Source organism: Neofelis nebulosa, chromosome 6 (assembly GCF_028018385.1).
Source record: "Neofelis nebulosa isolate mNeoNeb1 chromosome 6, mNeoNeb1.pri, whole genome shotgun sequence".
In the NCBI taxonomy this organism is placed as follows: domain Eukaryota; kingdom Metazoa; phylum Chordata; class Mammalia; order Carnivora; family Felidae; genus Neofelis; species Neofelis nebulosa.
The window spans coordinates 48,261,980-48,283,101 of NC_080787.1; the positions used below are offsets into that span (position 1 = coordinate 48,261,980).

Below are 21,122 nucleotides of genomic sequence, written 5' to 3' on the forward strand. Positions count from 1 at the left end.
TACATATAACACCCAGTGCTCATCACAACAAGTGCCCTCCTTAATGCTTATCACCCATCTAGCCCATACCCCACCCAGCTCCCCTCTAACAACCCTCAGTTTGTTTCTATAGTCAAGAGTCTCTTACGGTTTGCTTCCTTCTCTTTTTTCCCCTTCCCTGTTCATCTGTTTTGCTTCTTAAATTCCACATATGAGTGAAATCATATGTTATTTGTCTTTCTCTGACTGACTTATTCCACTTAGCATAATATGCTTTAGCTCCATCCATATCACTGCAAATGGCAAGATTTCATTCTTTTTGATGACTTAGCAATTTTCCATTATACTCTTTCCATAATTTGCCTATTGTTGATAATGCTGCTATAAACATTGGGGTCCATGTGCCCCCTTGAATCAGTATCTTTGGATCCTTTGGGTAAACACCTAGTAGTGCAATTGTTGGGTCATAGGGTAGTTCTATTTTTAACTTTTTGAAGAACCTCCATATGATTTTCCAGAGTGGCTGCACCAGTGGAAGAGGGTTGCCCTTTCTCCACATCCTTGCCAACATCTGTTGTTTCCTGTGTTATTAACTTTAGTCATTCTGACAGGTGTAAGGTGATATCTCATCATGGTTTTGATTTGTATTTCCCTGATGATGAGTGATTTTGAACATCTTTTCATGTGTCTATTAGCCATCTGGATGTCTTCTTTGGTAAAATGTCTGTTCATGTCTTCTGCCCATTTCTTAACTGGATTATTTGTTTTTTGGGTGTTGAGTTGATAAGTTCTTTCTAGATTTTGGATACTAACCTTTTATCAGATATGTCATTCACAAATATCTTTTCCCATTCCGTAGGTTGCCTTTTAGTTTTATTGATTGTTTTCCTTTGCTATGCAGAAGCTATTTATTTTGATGAAGTCCCAATAGTTCACTTTTGCTTTTGTTTTCCTTGCATCCAGAGATATGTCTAGTAAGAAGTTGCTACAGCTGAGGTCAAAGAGGTTGCTGTCTGTGTTCTCTAGGATTTCAATGGTTTCCATTCTCACATTTAGGTCTTTCATCCATTTTGAACTTATTTTGGTGCATGATGTAAGAGAGTGGTCCAGTTTCATTCTTCTGCATGTTGCTGTCCAGTTTTCCCAACACCATTTGTTGAAGAGATTATCTTTTATTAAAAGATTTTAATTAGCAAATGAAAAGGTGTATTTCAAGTGTATACAATTCATATTCAAATCTAATACAATGAGCTAGCTACCATCAAAGAATAAAGCACAGTCCTTGCTGCAGAGGAGGGTATAATCTAGCAGGTGACTTAAGATTAAAGGAGATGAAGAAAAAAAAAAGAAAAAGGAAGAAAAGACAAAGAACAGCAAATAATAGGAAAAGTATTCAATAAATACCCTTCATAACATCTTGGTGGCTACTTGAGTACAAGGCTCAGAGGAGAGGGAAGTTGACAGAGGCAGGAACAGGCAGGAATGTCCTCACACAGGACATGGGATGTCACCTGTACCATGAAGAGTCAAAGAGATTTGCCAAGGTAGAAGATAGAGTGGGTGGGTTTTTTAGGTGAGTGGTAGTGTTTTTCTTTTGCAACTATAGCATAAATGTAGATGAATACCAAGTTATTTATTGATGGGGCCTACATACTCCAAATCAATAAAAATAACACCTTGAAAGATGGAAGAGGTTAGGAAAGAGCAAGAAACTGACCCGGAAAGCTGAGAAGTTGTAAGCTTGTGCTAGGTTGGTAATCATGTGGAAATGCAGGATGGATGAGGAACACATAGGTTCCACATAGATAGGCACCTCACCTGCCTTGTTCATCGTGCTCAATACTCTATGCCTAATATCTACAACAGTGCCTGACCTGTAACAGGAGCCCCGTAGATTTTTGTTGAGTAGATGAATGAATCTTGGAAAGGCTCAAAGTAAGACTCAGGTTTGTATACTTCCAAGCAGAACCATTTTTAGAGACGTGTAGAGTGAGTGCTATGTTTGATTTCCTGAATGGATTGGTCTCCAGTGGTGTTTGCTAAAAACATAGTCCAGTCCTCCATTAAAGGTAAAAAAAAAAAAAAAAAAAAAAGCCCTCAAAGAATGTTCTTTCTCTTCCCTTCAGAAGTGCGTGAAGGTAAATACTCTTTTCTAAGCCAACCTACTCCCTGCCCAGACCCTGTAGAATGAAGTTTGTTCTTTCCAAAGTTTGCATGACTACCAATGTTAATAAAGGTCACAAAAGTGTTCAGCCCTTTACAAACAAGCCACTTATTTATTTTGCCTGTGTCATCTGTGCATTCTGAGAATTTAGTATGTGTGGTAGAGTTTATTGTGCATAATGGTTTCGAATCTAGTCAAATCCTCAGATTTAGCTTCAACTAAATACAAAGAAAGGATCTGTCACAAGATTTATAGGATATATTTGGGAGGAAGAAGTGCCCCAATTAAGAAAACACGGAGTAAGTTGACATGTCAATTCATAAGATGAATATTAAAAAGAGACTGTTCTATTCCTAAGACTAGGGGCAACTGTGCTATTTCAGGGTTTTCTCATAATGACACTGTCCTCTTATGCTCTCCACCTGGACCTTTCACTTTTGACAAATAGAAGGAAGTAAAGAGATTCTCCCCAATACATATCTTTATCCTTGTGTGGTCTCACAAGCCCTTCAGGGAAAGAGAATGATCAATGTCCTCCATACAGTAACCTTCAGTGTCTGCACTTTGTTTTCTTCTAGGAACATGAAACCCGTGTTTCTCCAAAACATACTCTCAGTAGCAGTAGAAATAGAAATAATTGTTTTCCCCCTTTTTACTGTTTTTGTCCCTCTCAAGTCTTCATGCTTTCCAACATCCAGTAAGGGATTTTTACTTATGTGTTTATTTTTCATTTGTTTGTTGGCACGTGTCCTCCGTCCCCATATCCCACAGAGAAGGGCTGAGAAGGCACGTGCAGTATTTCCCATGGCTTCTCAATGACCTGCTTTTCAACACCTTCACTGGGGGAGAAAGAACAGCCGTTATCTTCCCATTCAAGAAATTCAGCCTGGAAGACTGGCTTCCTGTGAATGTGTCCTCACGCTCCTGGGAGGTCATTCAAACTTCTTGACATTCTTGTCTGTCCGTGGCTTATGGGGGGTATGTTTGGGGAAGCAAAGATTGGAGTCTGTGACCCAGCAGAAGACCACCAACTATGAACTCTATGGCCAATATTTTAGTGGCTAACTGATGACATTTCTTGCAAGGGCTAAATAGGTTGATAGGAAGACATTAAGCAAAGTAGAAAAACATGAAAGATACCAGCGGGCATCTTGGTAATTTCTCTTTTACCAGCCTTTCAGCAAATCTTGGATCTTGAAGAGTTTTCGAACAGAAAGAACAAGGGTTTTAGAGTTTCTGACTTAAAATCTCACTTTTGTTACTTTCTAGGTAAACTTGGTCTCTGTTTCCTCACCTATAGAACCTAGAGGATAATCATAGGGGGGATGAAGTGCCATTCTCTGCATAAAGAATCTGATGTTGAGACATGTAACTGGGACAGAGAAGATTTGTAATAGAAGGCTTGTCGAGTCTAAATAAAAGTCTTTAATAAGTGGACTTGAGTGAACTCTTTCTGGACAAGGTGGAGATGATAACCATGAGCATTAAGTCAGTGGTGGCACAAGAAAAATGCACCTGTATCTAGGCAGATGTCCAACCAGGAGGCAGAGCTATGTCTTAAAGTGGTGTCTGTGTGTGTGTGTGTGTGTGTGTGTGTGTGTACATATGTGTGCTTTATCCTGGACTCCCTACTCTCACTCCTCCTCCTGGGAATGTTGCAAGGTAACTGAGCACACACACAATGTACTTTAGTTTATCCAGAAGAAGCGTTTGCAAAGGGAAAGCTAGAATTCAGTAATGAAGTCTCACTTCTTGGCAGTAGAAGTTGCTGGTCCCTGCCAAGGTGCAGATGACATCAGATCTTGAACAAAGTTGCTCAGTGCCTATATCTACGTCCTTTGCGTATTTTTACACATGAAACTGGTTTACCAGCTGCACGGGAGGGGGAATCCCAGAGTTAACACGTTTAATTGGGACTTTATAGCACTACCAGGCTGGCGTGGAGATGGGAGGAGGAAGGCCATGTGTGCGGAGTTAACTCTTCTCTTGGAGTTACCTTCAGGGTCAGCCTCATAATCTCCTAAATATGATGACAGAACCAGCAGCTTTGAGATGGGTGTGAAGTTTTTGAGGAAATCAAATTTCTCCAGATCCATATTTGTGGATATAAGTAGCCATACAGAACAGAGCAGTTTTTGTTTTGAAAGTTAGGTATGACTCTAGAGCTCTATAGAGTTATAAGATCTATTTCCTCTGTATTTCATACTAGTTCAATCTCATGGAAATTTTCCAAATGTCCTTGATGTGAATGTTTGAAATAAACATCAAATATAAACTTACAAGGGAGAATGCATACAGTGGGTCCCCTTTGCGGGGCAGGATAGTCTTAAAAGATATATTCCAAATGTTTAATAATGATAATTTCTTGGGGGCCGGGGGGGTGGGGGTTGGGGGAGGCAAAAGTATAATAAGGAAAGAGTTTTTTACCTTGTATCTTATATACTTTTTGTATTTATAATAAAATAAAAGCTAAAAGTGAGCTTTTAGATGTTCACTAAACATATACTGAACATCTACGATGTTCCAGGAATTTTGCTACACGTACAATTTGATCTCATTACCTTAACAACACTGTGGGCAAGGTATTATCACGGCCTCAATTTTACCGTTGAGGAAATTGAGGTCTTGGAGGAGATAAATCACTTGCCAGAGATACATGGCTGAGTATAAGAGCTATAATATAAATGAAGAGCCCAGATTCTGTACTTCTGGTCACCACACTAAAACTTCCTCAGCTGAATAAATAAATAAAAGTTCAAATTCCGCTTGGGGGAACAAAGAGTCAGTCTCATTACCTTGTAGTCACACCTTCCATACATCTTAAGTTTATACTTGGAATGTAAACTTTCGTTCACTTAAACATTCAATCAAATGTGCATAACTGGGCGCCATCACCCCTCCCAGCACCTGCCACGCCTGGGTCGGGGAAATGGACACGTGTTGGTGGTCAGAGAGGGAGAACACAAGAGAGCCCAGAAAAAGATACCGGAGGCTGCTGGTTGGTCTTCCTTAAAGTACGAAACAAAAGGCAGAGAGAGAGAGACGAGCTAGAAAGGCCTTGTAATTGGGGAAACTGAGAGCATTGCATATTGGGAGATGTCCTGACTAGAAGTTACAGTAATGTTTTTTGATATACTTTAAAGTTTTTTTTTTTTTTTTACATTTATTTATGTTTTGAGAGACATAGAGAGACAGAGCACAAGTTGGGGAGGGGCAGAGAGAGAAGGAGACACAGAATCCGAACCAGGCTCCAAGCTCCAAGCTGTCAGCACAGAGCCCGAGGCGGGGCTCGAGCTCACAAACCGTGAGATCTTGACCTGAGCCGAAGTCGGATGTTTAGCCGACTGAGCCACCCAGGCACCCCTTCTTTTGATATACTTTTAAAGTCCACTTTGTATTCACCAGATAAAAATAATTAGAAATTTCTTTTGGTTTGTAACTCTTCAGTGTTCTTGTTTTTAAAAGCCTTCTTTTGCCTGGGCATTTTTTCTTATGACTTATCATGGGTCATTAAATAATGAACAAGAAAAAAAAATATGCATAAGGGGTCCTTCTCTCCTTCACAGCTCCCTATGTCTTTCCCTTCTCTTTTAATTTTTTTTTAATATTTATTTATTTTTGAGAGAGAGATAGACAGAGTGTGAGCAGGGGAGGAGCAGAGAGAGAAGGAGACACACAATCGGAAGCAGGCTCCAGGCTCTGAGCTGTCAGTACAGAGCCCAACACGGGGTTCAAACCCATGATCCATGAGGTCATGACCTGAGCCGAAGTTGGATGCTCAACTGACTGAGCCGCCCAGGCGCCCCTTCCCTCCCTTTTAAACAAGTATTTCCTAAGCCATCCGGATAGAATGTCCCATTATGGATATTTTCCTTGGTTAAATCTCTGGCCCACTGACTACTTAAAAATTTGTGTTTGTTTTCCCACTGAGAAAGAGGAAGAAAAATTAACACCTATAGTATCTAGACACTAAACAAGCCTTTCTACCGACTTCATTTAAGCCTTCCAATGACCCTGCAAAGTAATTGTGATCTTTCCCATTTTACAAATGGAGATAAGATAGCCTGTCCAAGGTGGCCAGTGGCAGAACTGAGTTTGAAGCTTTGTATTTGGTTTCTGAAGAGTGTATCTCTCCTCCTAATACACTGCTTTGATGTGCTAACAGTGTCGTATGGGATCCATGCTCCTTTATTAACATTAGCATTATTAATATCATTAATAGTCACCATTTGTTGGATGCTTACCAAATACCGGGCAGGGTGCTAAAAACTTTCAGCCTCTCTCATGTGCTCCCAGCATTAACTTTACACAGAGTTATGACCTTTGCTTACAGATGAAATAACTAAGGTTTGGGAATATAACAAGTTAATACCTCTAGCAAGCTTTGGAACCTGGCCTCAAACCCTGCTCAGTCGGGAACACGCCCTCTCTGAGTTTGCTAAGTCAATGCTTTCCAAATCTGAGCGCGCATCAGCGTCCCCGGGTGGGGCTTGTTAGAACATAAGTCCCTGGGCTCCACTCCAGAGTTTCTGCTTTAGGAGGTCTGGGGTACATCCAAGAATTGGCATGTCTAACAAGTTCCAGGTCCGATGCTGCTGGTTGGAGATGCACTTGGAGAATCGTTGCTCTGGCCGGAGAGAAAGCAGGGCATGGGCATTTCACATTGTGGCAGACTTTAATGTGTAAATAATTGTCGATATAAATTCTGGAACTATTCCGCGAGTGTGATTTCCTTCTATTCCTTTTTAAAATTGGTGAGGGTGCAGGCCGTATGACATTCCCCACAAGCGGGTGAAACAGCCGGCAGGTGGGACTGGTTCGCCCAGCCAGCCAACGTCGGGAAAACAAACTCACATCATCACCAGCGCCAGGCGGGCCATTTGTGCCTCGGAGAGTTGTCCTTGGCAATGTCCAGCAGCACATTGTCATGGAATTCACAGCTGCCTTGCCCACACCCTGTTGGGGGACATGGCTGCCATCTAAGAACCAGGAAACCTTATCCACAAAAGCACTGTGTCTCTTGGTGCCACGCCACCCTGGGGCACTCCTCTGCTCCGGCTTCAAGCATCGGGTCAGAATTCCAAAGGGGCGTTGCCTCCCATCTGGTTGGCACAAATGTAGCTGTTGGCGGTGCTTTATCTAGGATTCCTACCCAGCAAGATAAGGTCCCGCCAAACCCACTTGGGCTGGTTCTCGTTGGTGATAAATTTCTCTTCTCTCAGCATGTTACCTATAAGGGGACACGGGATCAGAGAAAGTCGGGACTGGCAGGGTTCTCTAGGCTTATCTAATGAGGGCAGATCTGCGCATCTCACTGATGGGAAACCACAAGGCAGAGAAATGCTTGGCACTCCTGAAAGCCAGGCTTCACCGGGACTCCTTCCCAGAAAGAACCCTCCACGTCCACCCCAGGAGGCCATCAGGGAAATGTAACTAGGCATGTCTGGCTGGGATTAAGCCAGGTGAAATGTACACCCATTCTGGGAAGATCTGTTGTCATCTGCAAACAGGGGACTCTTCCCCCATCGCTTCTGGCTTCGGTTGTTTCTCAAGTCCCAGCCCTCCCCCCTAGCCTCCCTCAAGTTCTCAGGAGAATCTGGAGTAAAGTATCTGGAAAAATTACATCATGGTATCTTAGGACCATGATATCATTTTAAAAGACAGCCTCGGGGATCCCCTATTTATCCCCCAAGGGCCAATCTCTGTTCAGAACATGCCAAGCGCTGCGGCTGCTCGTGTGAACTGAGGCCAGAGGCTTTCTGAACACGAGAAGTTGAGGCAGAGTGGGGCACCTTGGTGCCGGATCTCCTTGCTTCCGTGTTTGTTCTCATCCGATCCCTGAGTCCGTCCCCACATCCTTTTACAGAGGGGAAAATGATATACAGCATACTGTGCTGTTTTGAGGACCAAAAGATGCAATCTATGCTGAGTCTGGCACAGAAACTGGGATATTGAAGGCTCCATGGTCTCTGTTCCCTCTCCCACCCTTTCTTCATACCACACTGTGTGCTAAGGCAAGCTCTGGCAGTAAGGGGAGGGCTAAGGAGTATGCTTCAAGCACCTTGATCCTTCTGGAGGAAGCTGTGAGGGCCTAAATACAGTTTTATGTTCACTTGTATTACTTTGTCCACCCCTAAGACCTTGGGTACAAAATGGAATCTATAAAGAGTTTGGATACCTCAGTCATGGAGTATGTGGCTCCTGGCTGACAAAACTCTAAAATTTGCTAAACTCCTTCCTCCCAAAGGAAGAGATGAATCCAAAAAGCTCAGGATATCCCCAATCTATTTTGTACCACGTGCTTGAATTAACTCTGTATTAGTCCAAAGTACCCAAGGACATCCTGTTGATGCAGCCCAAATTTAAATAAAACACTGCCTTTCTAGCAGGTGGAAATCTCGAGTCGACCGTGCCTAATTCCTGCTTGGCTTAGAAGCAGGCAGCCTTCACTATTCACCAGCACCCTTGGGCACAAACCCAGGAAACAGAGGTATTGTTTGCTGTCCCAGAACAGCAATTATGTTCTTAGCTTCCTAATCTCTTTTACTGTACAAAACACCACAGAAACACTGTAAATTGTTCCTAACTAGAGGAGCTGGATTAAAACGCCTTTTATTCCCCCAAATTCCAAAGTGTATTTCAGGTGTGTTTAAGCTTTGAGCAATGTGTTCAGATTTATTTCTTGGTCAGAGTCCGCCCCCTGAAGTTTGATAAAAGTAAGTGCAGCACAGCCCTGCTGTCTTCTTAACAAAAGGTAAATTGTCTTTCCATTTAAGAGTCCTCTGAAAGGACATAGCTTTGGGGCTCTTACCAAAATCTTTATCAGTCTGAGAAACATTCTAGGTGCTACGGAATGACTATTCCTCAGCCCCTTTATTTATTCTGAAAGCGTCAAAAAAACCTGGAGAAAATTAATCTTTCTAAAATAGCTAGTTCCGGATCTGGAAGAGGTTATCCAATACAAGGCCAAGCAAAGTCTAAACATAATTCCATGCTATATATTCAGTATGAAACTTCCCAACAGTGGGATTTCTTATTCTGAGTGCCTATTATATTCTTATATCTTGATACAAGATGGGAATAAGCAAGTCAAGGTCTTGACTCTCAGCAGTATTTAACCCGGTTGCTATCCTCGAAATCTTTCTTGAAAGCTTTTCTGACCTTCTGGGATGCCACATTCTCTTGGTTTCCCTCCTGCTTCACAGGCTGCTCTTGCTCATTCCCCTTTCCAGGATCTTTTTCCTCTCCCTATTTCTAGATGCTGGGGTGCCCTGGCTCAGTGCTTGGACCTCTTCACTTTTGCCCTGTACTCACTAGGTGATCTCGTCTGGCCCCATGGCTTTAAGCAACATCTCTAGCCCCGCTCTTCCTTTGACAATAGACTATTATACCCAGTGGTCTACTTGACATCTCAAATTGGAGCTCTCATAGGCATCTCAAAAACCTGAAGCAGCTGGCCAAAGCCACATAAGCTTGGAGAGCCCTGTGACTTCTGAGTTCAAGGAAATGAATCAAGGGGACTTATAACTTTAAGATAGCCCATGCCTTCTTCAATTCATACACACACATTCCACATTTATTTATGTTTAACCACAGTTACAGGGATATGGTTTCAAGACAAAAAAAAAAAAACAAAAAACCTTTAATTTCCTGCTTCCCAGAGAAAATCTCTGTTAACTGTTTTATTCCTTTGATAGTTATTTCCATATTTCCAAATATCTTGATTATAATGTTGCTTCTTGGTTTCTCAGTTTTATCGATTTCCAAACACAAAGAAAGATTTAGAGCTCTTCTGCCATCCCTCAAAATAGACTTCCTATTCTCCACTTTCCCAAACACTTATGGTGTTATTGTCTTGCTTATATCAAAATCACTTTTCATTATTGGTACTCTGTATACTCTATTCATAGCTGTGTTAGGTAGTATGTTTAAGTACTTTTTCTTTTCAGCACAGCATTTTGTTTCTGTTAGATGTAACATTTTTTTTTCTTTTTTTTTTTTTTTTTACTTGTTTGGATTTCTGTGTTCATATCAAAAATTTATCCCAACCCACCCCTGGGTATGTAAATCTCTTCTAGATAACACTCAGGGGTGCTTGGCCGGTTCAGTCGGTTGAGCGTCCAACTCTTGATTTCGGCTCAGGTCATGATCCCAGGGTTGTGGGATCGAGTCCTGTGTTGGGCTCCACGCTGAGCATGGAGTGTGCTTGAGATTCTCTCTCTCCTTCTCTGCCCCTCCCCTGCTCACGTGCTCTGTGTCTCTCTAAAAAAAAATAATTAATAAAATAAAATAGATAACTTAAAAAAGTAGTAACACTCAGATCTGTTAGGTATCCTACTCTCGCTTTCATCTTCTTGAGCAATCTTTCTTGCAGCTCTAGCCTGGATCTGCCCCAGGTTGTTGTCTGGGTACAAACTCCTTTTAAGCCCACCCTAGATAGTCCCTCTGCTCTCTCTTTCATAGCATCTTTTGTTTTTGGGGTCCCAAGCCTTTTCCTTTCTAGGTCTATTGTCACGTTTGGTACTATTTCCCAATAGCTTTTGGGAAGGGAAGCTTTGCAGGAAAATTTATGGCGAATTTCTGTGGCTGAAGTTATCTTTATTCTTCCTCACACTTAACTGCTTCTGGGTTGCAATAATTCCTTCTCAACGTTTTGAAACCATTCTCCATCGTTATCTAGCTTACAACGTTACTGCGAGGAGTCTGATAATATTCTGATTTTGACCTTTTACGTAAAACCTTTTTTTCCCCTCTGAAAACGTTTTGTTCTTCTTTTTTGTCTTCTGTCACAGAATATCATAGAAGAAATTTCACAGTGCTGTCATCTCAGTTGGTTCAAGCTGCTATAACCAGATACCATAGACTGGGTGCCTTATAAACATTTATTTCCCATAGTTCTGGAGGCTGGAAGTTCAAGATCAGGATGCCAATACTGTCGGTTTCTGGCAAGACCCTCTTCTGAGATACAGACTGCCAACTTCCAACTTGGTAGAAAGGGCAAGAGAGCTCTATGGAGTCTTTTGTAAGAGCACCAATGCCATTTGCAAAGATTCCACCTTCACGATCTAACTACTTCCCAAAGGCCCCGCTTCCTACTACTATCACCTGGGGGGGTTAGGTATTAACATATGCATTTGGAGGGGCACAAACCTAACTGTGGGTCTTTCACCTATCATCTCCTGGAGTGTGGCCAGGACCTGTGACCTACTTCCAGTAATTGAATATGGTAAAAGTTGTGAGATGTCACTCACCTGATTATGTTATACTTTGTCATAAAAGCCCACTGGAGTAACAGACTGTTCTGACAGGCTTACAGGCATAAGTGGCCATGTTAGAGAATCTCTTGTGTCAGGGAAGTATAGGCAGCCTCTGGGGTGTCAGGGTAACCTCTAACCAATAAGTCAGCAAAAAGTCAAGGTTCTAATTCCCACAACTGCAGAGAAATGAGTTCTGCCAATAACTTGAAGGAGTTGGAGTTCCCCGGTCAAGCCTCCAGCTGAAAGTGCAGCCCTTGATTACAGTCTTGTGAAACTGAGCAGAGGACTCAGTTAGCTGTGTCTGGACTCCTGACTCAGAAGCTGTGAGATAATAAATGTGTGTTGCTTTAAGCCCCTGTTTGTGGCAATTTTTAAATTCAGCAATAGGAACTATTGCAATGTTTTACTCTTTTTCTGACTCTTTTATTGTTTTTAGTAGCATTTTGGGAAGTATCTGAGATGAACGTGTGTGTAATCAGTGGATTAGACAAACGTGGCTTATGACATGTGATCAAACACCTTTTTTTTTGTCTCTCATTATCCTTATAAAATTTATTCAAGAGTAAAAGCTTTTCTTTCCCACCAGATATGTTCCAGAAATTACTCTAACATGCTCCAATAATAGCAGCTTTGTGGTCACTTTGGATAGTTCACACACTCTCAGTTTGGTTATTAAGATGCTGAGTCTCATGTAATAATAATAACTACAAATAATTTGGCTTGAATTTCTATTCTCCCCCAACTCCCTCTCCAACTGAGTCCTACTCTGGGTTGGCTCTTGGCACTGGCACATCTTTGCTGATGGACATTTTTGCTCAACTTTTCTTCCTCTCCTTCTACCCGCCCCACCTTAGGCAACGAGGTTTCTGACCTCCTTTCCCTCAAGTCCAGGAAGAGAGATTTGAATTACAAGATGGGGTTGCCTTCATATGGTGCCAGGTCTCTCTGGATGTAAGGGAGGGAGTGTTCGGGAACCCTTCTGAAATTTCGTATCCCTGACCTCTCTCAACATGCAATTCCTTTAGCTCATACAAATTCATCTATATTCCAGGTGCTCATCCCCTAATCTGGCTTCACCTCCAACTTCTTTCTGCTCGATCTCCACCACTTTGGGTGGCCCCCTCACACAGCACCCAAGACAACCCCGTATTGTCTCTCTCTTGCTTGCTTGTCTCACCATTCTCCGTAAGAAACACACACACGTGCTTCACTCTGACAAACTGTAGGCGTGTAGGCTGGTCTCAACACAGAGTCCATTTAGGGCCCCAGACCAGGACCCTAGTTCGTGCCCTGCATCGGTCTCTGTGCTGGCAGCTCGGAGTTTGGAGCCTGCTTTAGATTCTGTGTCTCCCTCTCTCTCTGTCCTTCCCCACTCACACTCTGTCTCTCTCTCTCAAAAATAAATAGACATTAAAAAAATTAAATACAAAAAGTAATTTTAAAAAGACTCTGTAAATCTCAAAATAGCCCATTCAGAAATCTGTTCTGTGTCCTACTTGAACATGCCTAATGAATGTTCATTGTGTCCATGGGGCTGAATTCAGATGCACTGCCCTAAGTGGGACCTATTGCAGTAGAGAGCCTGGTCTAAGAACCAAATGGTTGGCACAAATTCACATGCTCTATTGCCTTCTTCCATCAATGACTCCAATGGTCATAATGAAAATGCATCCACATCTCCTCCCTTGTCAGTAGAAAGGTGGAAGAATGTGGGGCAGGGACTGTCCAACCTGGAGTTTGATCTTTATGGGCTCACTCTTCACTAAGTGCTGGCACTCACATCTGACCTCTCTAGCTTGCCAGACAGAACTGTTGACAGTGGGTATATCCAGGCAATATGAGGTGGAGACTGGGAGGAAGCTACCCCAACCCACTCTGATGCCATGAGCAACGGGAGCCTTAGAGACCTCTAGGATCAAACTCTTGGCATGAGCACTGACACGTCCATGAGAGGTAGGGCGTGGTGGTGAGGCTTCATCAAAGAGATTCTGTAAGCAGCAACTGTGGATGAGTGAGAGGCAGAACAAGAAAGGGAGGCCAAGGCGGGTGGACCTAATTAGGGCTACCACGAGTGACTATGCAGATTATGGCCTAGACAACTTTAGTTGGCACCATTAATATCACAGGTGTGAGAATGGCACCCTCTTGAGTACACGGCCTGTAAAGCCGTATGTGCTGACCTTGGAAAACTATGGTCATTGCACCTGAGACTGTCCTTCATCATTCCCTTGGGGACTTCAAGAAATAACTGAGAGGATATGTTGAAAGACCCTAAGTTCAATTAAACAGATAAGAACCCCAGCTGCTTGTTAGGAATTGAACTGCGTGTCTGCAAAATTCATATTTTGAAGCCCTAACCTCCAATATGACTGTATGTGGAGACGAGGCCATTTAGGAGGTGATTAAGGTTCAGTGAGGTGATCAGAGTGGGATCCCCATCTGATAGGATGGGCGCTCTTAAAGAAGAAGAGACACCAGAGACCTCTATTAGCATACAATGAGAAGAGACCATGTGGGGACATAGCAAGAAGGTGGCTGTCTACGAGACGGGAAGAGTGGTCTCATCAGAAAATAACCCTAAAGACAGCTTGATCTTGGAAGTCCTAGCTTCCGGAACTGTGAAAAACATGAATTTCTGTTGTTTAAACTACCCAGTTTGTGATATGTTGTTATAGCAGTCTGAGTTAATATACTACTATAGATAGCCATTAAAAGTGGATATGACTTCATCTTGTAATGATGGTCTGCTGAGATTTGGGACATGAGGACTACATGTAAAATAGGGACTAGATGATGCTTGAGATCCCTCACAGACCAGAGAGTGTAAGATTCTAATTACAATGAAATAAGCAGTGCCCTTGCCTTCTAGTCTGACTTATATAACCCACTTCCTGTTAAAATTAACATCCACGACTATTATATGTATAACGGCTATTCATCATCCGTGTTGCCCTGCTCACATTATTTCCCCTTTGGGCCTTCGTTTCTGCTGCTGTAAACCAGGGACAGTAATGTTCCCCACTCCCAAGCTTCTTGTGAAGATTAAGACTTAACATATGCAAGGCACTTAGTGCCTGGCAGGGAGTGAGCAGTCTATGAATGTTGCTTCTTCTTCTTTGACCTCTTACGATTATCGTCACCATCACCATCGTCATCACAATTATTGTTGAAAGAAATCTGCCCTTGCAGATTTTTAGGATGTCTAAGATTTCTAGAAGCAGGGATGAGTCAGATAGGGCTCAGTCTTTCTGGGCCCAGTGGCCAGGGTTGAAACACTGGCGAGCCCAGGGGGTGAAAGTATGGAAAGGAAATGTCACTTCGTGTGGTGCCTGTCCACCTGCTGCTCTCTGTCTCATCTGAAAGTGGCATTGGCTGTACATGTAAACAGCCCCAAAAGTACTCACAGTGGTTATGAAAGAAAACCAGGAGAAAAAAAAAAAAAAAGAAAACCAGGATGTGTTTGGGTATCTCCCCGGAAGGTGACAACCAAACTCTCCCTCAATTTGCCTCTTACATCGAAAGAATTCTGGGAGTAATGAAACTCATATCTGACCTTATAAGTATTGTTAAGGTTGAAGGTCATTCCTAAGGCTGTTATGGGCCATAGAACTGGACTAGGAACCAAAAGTCCTAAAAGCCCTCAGTACCCCTTTACTGGCTACACAATCTCCACCTTGTTGAACATCCGTTTCCTCATCTCTGCTTTAGATCTGCCTGGACACCTCACTTCACTGGACTGGGGGCCGGATGAAATTACAAGGTGTAGACTGAAAAACACTGCCTTACGTATACAATCATATCATTATACTTCCCAACTAATGGCTACAAAGCTGTGTGAAATAGAATTTTTTCATTTTATTTCTGAATAAGTTCCAAAGGTAAGTGACTGAACCTAAAAAAAGAAAAAAAAAAAAAGGATAAAATCCCACTGGAAAATTTGGGAGGGAAATGCCTCTTCTCTAGGAAATTTGCACCAATGACTTTTTGATAGGAAGTGAACGTGGGCCATCCATTTATCTCAGGTGATTTCGTGACGTTTTCTGACTGCAGTTCAGATGCCTGGGAATGCGACAAGAATAATGCTATTTCATGAAAAAGGAAACTGCAGTCTGTGACAGTGAAAAGCTGGTACAACAGACGCAGCTTCTAGTAAAACCTACTTTCCTACGTTTATGAAGCAATTCCTTTGAGTCAAACCACATGGAAATAAATGGTTCCGTTTAAATGAAGATAAGAAGAGCAGTGATGGAGCTGCTGAAACCTTCTCATTTTATTCCAGATGCCCACATCAGAAAATTCCATCTAATATTGTGCTAATTTTTTCACTGACATTTAGTTCTAAATGTCAAGTTGCACCAAAAATTTCCCTTGATTTTATGGTTCGCAGCCTTATTCAGTTGATAAAAACTGGGTTAGCATGATGTCATTTGACGATTCTCCAGTATGGGAAAGAGCATAAATGCCTAGGAGAGGAAAGAGACAATAAGAGTTACTGCTTCTATGTCGGAATCAAGCATGAGACCAAAATGAAAATATGCCTAGCCAGGTCCTTACAACTCTGGACAGCTCCGGAAAGATGATAGGGAAAGCTACAGAATGTGTAGTTGGCTGATAGGCAGCCACATTTTCATTAATTTCCAAGAGACTTGCGTTTATCAGACATCTCTCATTTGAGAAGAGAAGCACCACAGCTTTCAGATACGGCTGAGAGATGAGATAAAGTAGGTTTGAGATCATCAAATGTAATTGCTGGAAGGAAACTTTGATCTCTTAGGTTTTTCATATTATTGACGAGGGACAAACATCCAAAAAGGTTAAGAGATTTGTAAACAACACTCAGGCTGGTTGGTGACAGTGATAACAGGACCTAAGGTTTCTGGGTGGGCACACTGGACATTGGGGAGGGAAGACTTTTCAAGTTCAAGCACCTGAACTTTATTTGGAATTCAAATAATTTTTCTTAGAATCTAATGGGAGTGGCCCATTTCTCTGCCCTCATAAAGATATTAACCTAATTTAACATGTAGTGAGACTTGGGCATTTAAATGTGACTTCAGCTTAACTTGTAACACAATACCTCTTCCTCACCCCTCTTGTTCCACTCTTCTCCTCCAGGCATATTGCAACTATTTGCAAGGCATACATATCAGTCTTCCTGTAGCTGAATATCATTGACTTTAGCAACAGCCAATAGATGAGGGTAAAAATGCATGTCACAGCTGGAGGGGACAGTGCTTTCTCACCCATAGCAAGTGGTGGCTTCTCCCTTTGCAGGAACATTTTAGGATGCCTAATACCTGGCCCATGCCCACTGCTCAGCTGCTGACACAAGGGGAGTGACTCTCCAGTAAGGACAAAATTGGTGTTCATCTAACCACACTCCTGCACCCCATGACCCCAGTGATCAATGTCATCAATTTATATAATGTCTAAGTGAGGAAATGGTGGTAATTTGTGATGAAATTAAAAGGGACACCATGGGTCTCCATGACCCTCAAATCCCTAACAATGTTCGGTCAGCCCTGAGCACCATCCAGATGAACTTCAGACATATGAGCAGCTCATATTCCTATACTTTCCACCTGAGGTTTTTAAAAGTACCCCTTCAATTTTCCTCATGTGATATATTCATATTCTTTCTTCTATTTTTTATTAACCTTTGGCTTATTGTTAACTCACCTTTGTGTTGCAGTGGGTTGAAAGGCTTTGGGAATTTGGGTTTGGCAGATACATCTGTTGAGTTCTGCTGCATAAAAGAAAAACAAGTCATTCGGAAATTAATTCTATTCGTTTAGTGATGCTCTGCATTTCCGACATCTTAATGTCATTAGTGAACCTTTACTCCATTTACATGGTGCACTATTCTTTTTTATTAGAGTACTCCTTTCTTATGCTTTCTCCTGCTTTAATCTTTTTAAAATGCCTAAGGACTTATTTCTAAGTGAATCTTGTGTTCCTATATATTCTCACAACTTCTAACAACAAACCAGAAAGAAGGGGTTTTTTTTGTTTAATTTTTTTTAATGTTTGTTTTTGAAAGAGACAGAATGCGCGTGGGTTAGGGGCAGAGAGAGAGGGAGACACAGAATCCGAAGCAGGCTCCAGGCTCCGAGCTGTTAGCACAGAGCCCGACGCAGGGCTTGAACTCACGAGCTGTGAGATCATGACCTGAGCCGAAGTTGGTCGCTCAACCGACTGAGCCACCCAGGTGCCCCAAACCAGAAAGAAGTTTTAAAGAGGGCATTATTGGGGTGCCTGGGTGGCTCAGTCGGTTAAGTGTCCAACTTCGGCTCAGGTCATGATCTCACAGCTCGTGGGTCCCCATGTTGGGCTCTGTGCTGACAGCTCAGGGCCTGGAACCTGCTTCAGATTCTGTGTCTCCCTCTCTCTCTCAGCACCTCTCCTGCTCATACTCTCTCTCTCTCAAAAATAAACATTAAAATAAATAAATGAAATAAAGAAGGCATTATCTTTTTTCATGCCTATGCTTACATTTCTTTGGTTCACACATGTATCACTAGAAAAGAAACCCCAGGGGGGAAAAACAATAGTTCTATAAAAATGGTCTCAAATAAAACTTTGCCTTATTCTCACTCATCTTAGCATTCAAATCCCTTTGTGAATAATCCTTTAGCAACTGCTGCAGAGGCTAAATAGAGTTCAAAAATTTGAAAACTGAATTATCTCACTGAAATCAAATTTTTAAAATGAAGAATATGTTCTTATGGGGAAAGGTAAATGTGTTAAGATACACTGTATCCTTTTCCACTCAGCAGTTGATTTATTCATCAATTTAACATCTCCTATTGAGTACCACTGTATGCTAGACACTATGTTAGGCACCAGGAATAATTAGAAAGAATAAGATCCATTTTCTATCACTGTCCATATCATGAGGAAGCTAAATCAAGATGGAAGAAAAAAGGTTCTTGTTATATGCAGTGGGCAACCCAGTGATAGCTCCTGATTTTCATGGAAATATAGAAGTTGCTACCCCACATTGAGCTCTGGAAAAAGATTATCATAGAGAGAGGAATGAGAAATGTCTGAAACTTCCAAAGCAAAATAATTGATTTTCTAGATTCAGGACTTAGTAAACATATACTAAAGAAAAATTCTACGGTCATTATCATTGCTTTTAAAACTGCATCCTGCCCCATAGAGAGAGAAGAATCTTAGATTGCTTAGATTTCAACACACTCAGGGATTCTACATGGTCTGGGATAAAGCAGCCTCTTCAGACATGTGAATATATGGGGTTAAGCTCTTGGTCAAATAAAAGGACCTGAATCATTGGAACCATAAACAATTAAATAACTTCTCTCTGGAGGGAAATTCTGTAGGGGCCACCAGTGTCTGCCTCTTGGTGAAGAGTTGCAGAGAACATGGCTAGAGACGATGGAAGGGCCAAGAAGGGTCCCTGAGCCCTCAGCAAGGATTCAAGAGAAACTGCACCATGGGTCCGCACAGTGTCATGGCGGCTTGAGGGATGGTCCTTGTGGAGAACACTGTGGGCTACTTTCATTCCTTTCAGCCAACAACCCAAATTTCACTGCTCTTTTAAGACCCCTATTTTGCCATCCATTTTTCCATCTCTTATTGGATAGCCTTTTCTCCTACTGTAAAAACAAAACAAAACAAAAAAGTATCCCAGTCTGAATTCTCTCACCCCCTGACCCAATCTGCACACGTTGCTCTGTCTGCATCAAACTGATGCTTCCTGTGTCCAGGGAAGAGTCTGACCCCTCTGTCTTAAGTCGAGCCATTTCATGTGCCTTCCCAAGAATCTTCTTCCTTCAGTCATCCTTCCCAACCCCCATTTGTCTTCAGACTATCTTTGCTGGCTCATCCCTCCCAGCATATGGACTTGCTCACGTCCTTGTGACTCAGCTCTACCATCACTGCTGTCCTGAGTCTGCGTCTGCTTTCCACCCTCACTCTCTTTTCTCTCACGACGAGTTTCTTGCAGGAACATTCCCACAGAGGTATCTTTTCCTCCCCTTCTCATTCCTCAACCGGGGTCATCTGGGCTCCTGTTTTACATTCAAACTTCCTCAGCATTGAAATGTGGCTTCAGCTTAACTTGTAACACAATACCTCTTCCTCACCCCTCTTGATCCACTCTTCTCCTCCAGGCATATTGCAACCATTTGCAAGGCTTACATATCAGTCTTCCTGTAGCTGAATATCATTGACTTTAGCAACAGCCAATAGATGAACGATGCATGTCATAGCTGGAGGGGACAGTGCTTTCTCAGCCATAGCAAGTGGTGGCTTCTCCCTTTGCAAGAACATTTTAGAGGGAGGGGATACCTAATACCTGGCCCATGCCCACTGCTCAGTTGCTGACACAAGGGGAGTGACTCTCCGGTAAGGACAAAATTGGTATTCATCTAGCCACACTCCTGCACCCCATGACCCCAATGATCAATGTCATCAATTTACATAATGTCTAAGTGAGGAAATGGTGGTAATTTGTGATGAAATTAAAAGGGACACCATGGGTCTCCATGAGCCTTGGGAAATTACGAACACCCATCTTCTATTCTCCCAAATACACATTTATTTTAAAGCAAGCGAGCCACCTAACCCGAAAACAAAATCCCACTTTTGTCATCTGATTTAAAAATGACATTGGAAAAGGAGTACAAATCCACAAGATGCCTCAGTGACCACAGCTGCCTGCTGACCAGTGTCAACACTTTACATTAGAAACAGGGAGAAAAAACACTGTCAGGCATCCTTACTTTTGTTTTTGTTTTAATTTATGTCGGGGTGTTTTTCTCTCTTTGGTTTTCAAATGAGAAAAATTCTGACTTCCTGCTTGGTGGGGTGGGGGGTGTCCTGTGTTACCTTGTTAACTTTAGGTTTTTCTATAATGCAGTCACATATGCTGTAGCTCCCTCCTTTTCTGAAGAATAGTGAGTGATTTCTTAGTTTCACTTTTCCTGGTTGAAGAGTTTGGTTCTTCAAGACATAAACTCAAAATCACAGAAAATCAGAACTTCTGCTTTGAGTGACCAGCCCAACAGTTAATATTAACAGTTGAAACAAAAATTAAAACCAAAAGGTACCATGTGACTTTCCTAAAATCATTCAGCCAATTGGTTACTGAGTCAGAAATACAGGGCAGGTATGCTCTCACAGGCCACCGATCCTTAACTCACAGCAATTCCCGGTAGTAGGAAATGCAGAGCCAGGGAAAAATTTTAAGGTCAAAGGTTAATTTCTTCACAGTTGGGCTTTTTTTTTTTTTTTACTATTATTATTTCAAAAGATTATCTTGTCCCTTATAAAAATCTCTAAACACCATGTAGGTTTACATCGACTTAAGTCAGTTGACTTTTATCAAACACAAAAATCTCTGCTTTAGAGCTCGTTCTGAAAGGCCTTCAGTGTTTTGCTGAAAAGCAAAAGACTAAATTGACTTCAAAAATACAAAATATGAACACAAAGGCGTTTGTTCCTACTATATTCTCCTTAAATGGATTGCACTATAATGGCAAAGAATGAAACAGGAATCCTCTGTTGCCATACAAATGTCTCAGTTTGTAGATTTAACAGCTACAGTTGCAAGGGACAGTTATACCCACTTAAGAGGGAAAACTCAGAGAGGACATTTCACATATTAGAAGTTAATCAAGGACTTCACCGTTTACTTTTATGAAAGCAAAATGGTCTACAGGAGGTCCAGAAAGTCATTCAGAGAAAAGGGTCTCACT

At 42.0% G+C, this 21,122-nt stretch overlaps 1 protein-coding gene across 7 annotated transcripts in view; it reads right to left on the bottom strand.

The window, feature by feature from the left end:
- Window positions 1-15,652: 15,652 nt before the first annotated feature.
- Window positions 15,653-21,122, bottom strand: part of ADGRF1 (adhesion G protein-coupled receptor F1) — a 46,066-nt gene continuing 40,596 nt past the window's right edge. For 6 of the 7 annotated variants that reach the window (XM_058734185.1, XM_058734182.1, XM_058734186.1 and 3 more), the window contains 2 exons: window positions 17,080-17,146; window positions 15,653-15,863 (listed from right to left, as the gene is read on the bottom strand). In XM_058734185.1, the coding sequence (XP_058590168.1) occupies window positions 15,790-15,863; window positions 17,080-17,146 (141 nt within the window). In that variant the 3' untranslated portion in view covers window positions 15,653-15,789. The remainder of the gene's footprint in view (window positions 15,864-17,079; window positions 17,147-21,122) is intronic. The other variant, XM_058734189.1, reaches the window with a different exon arrangement.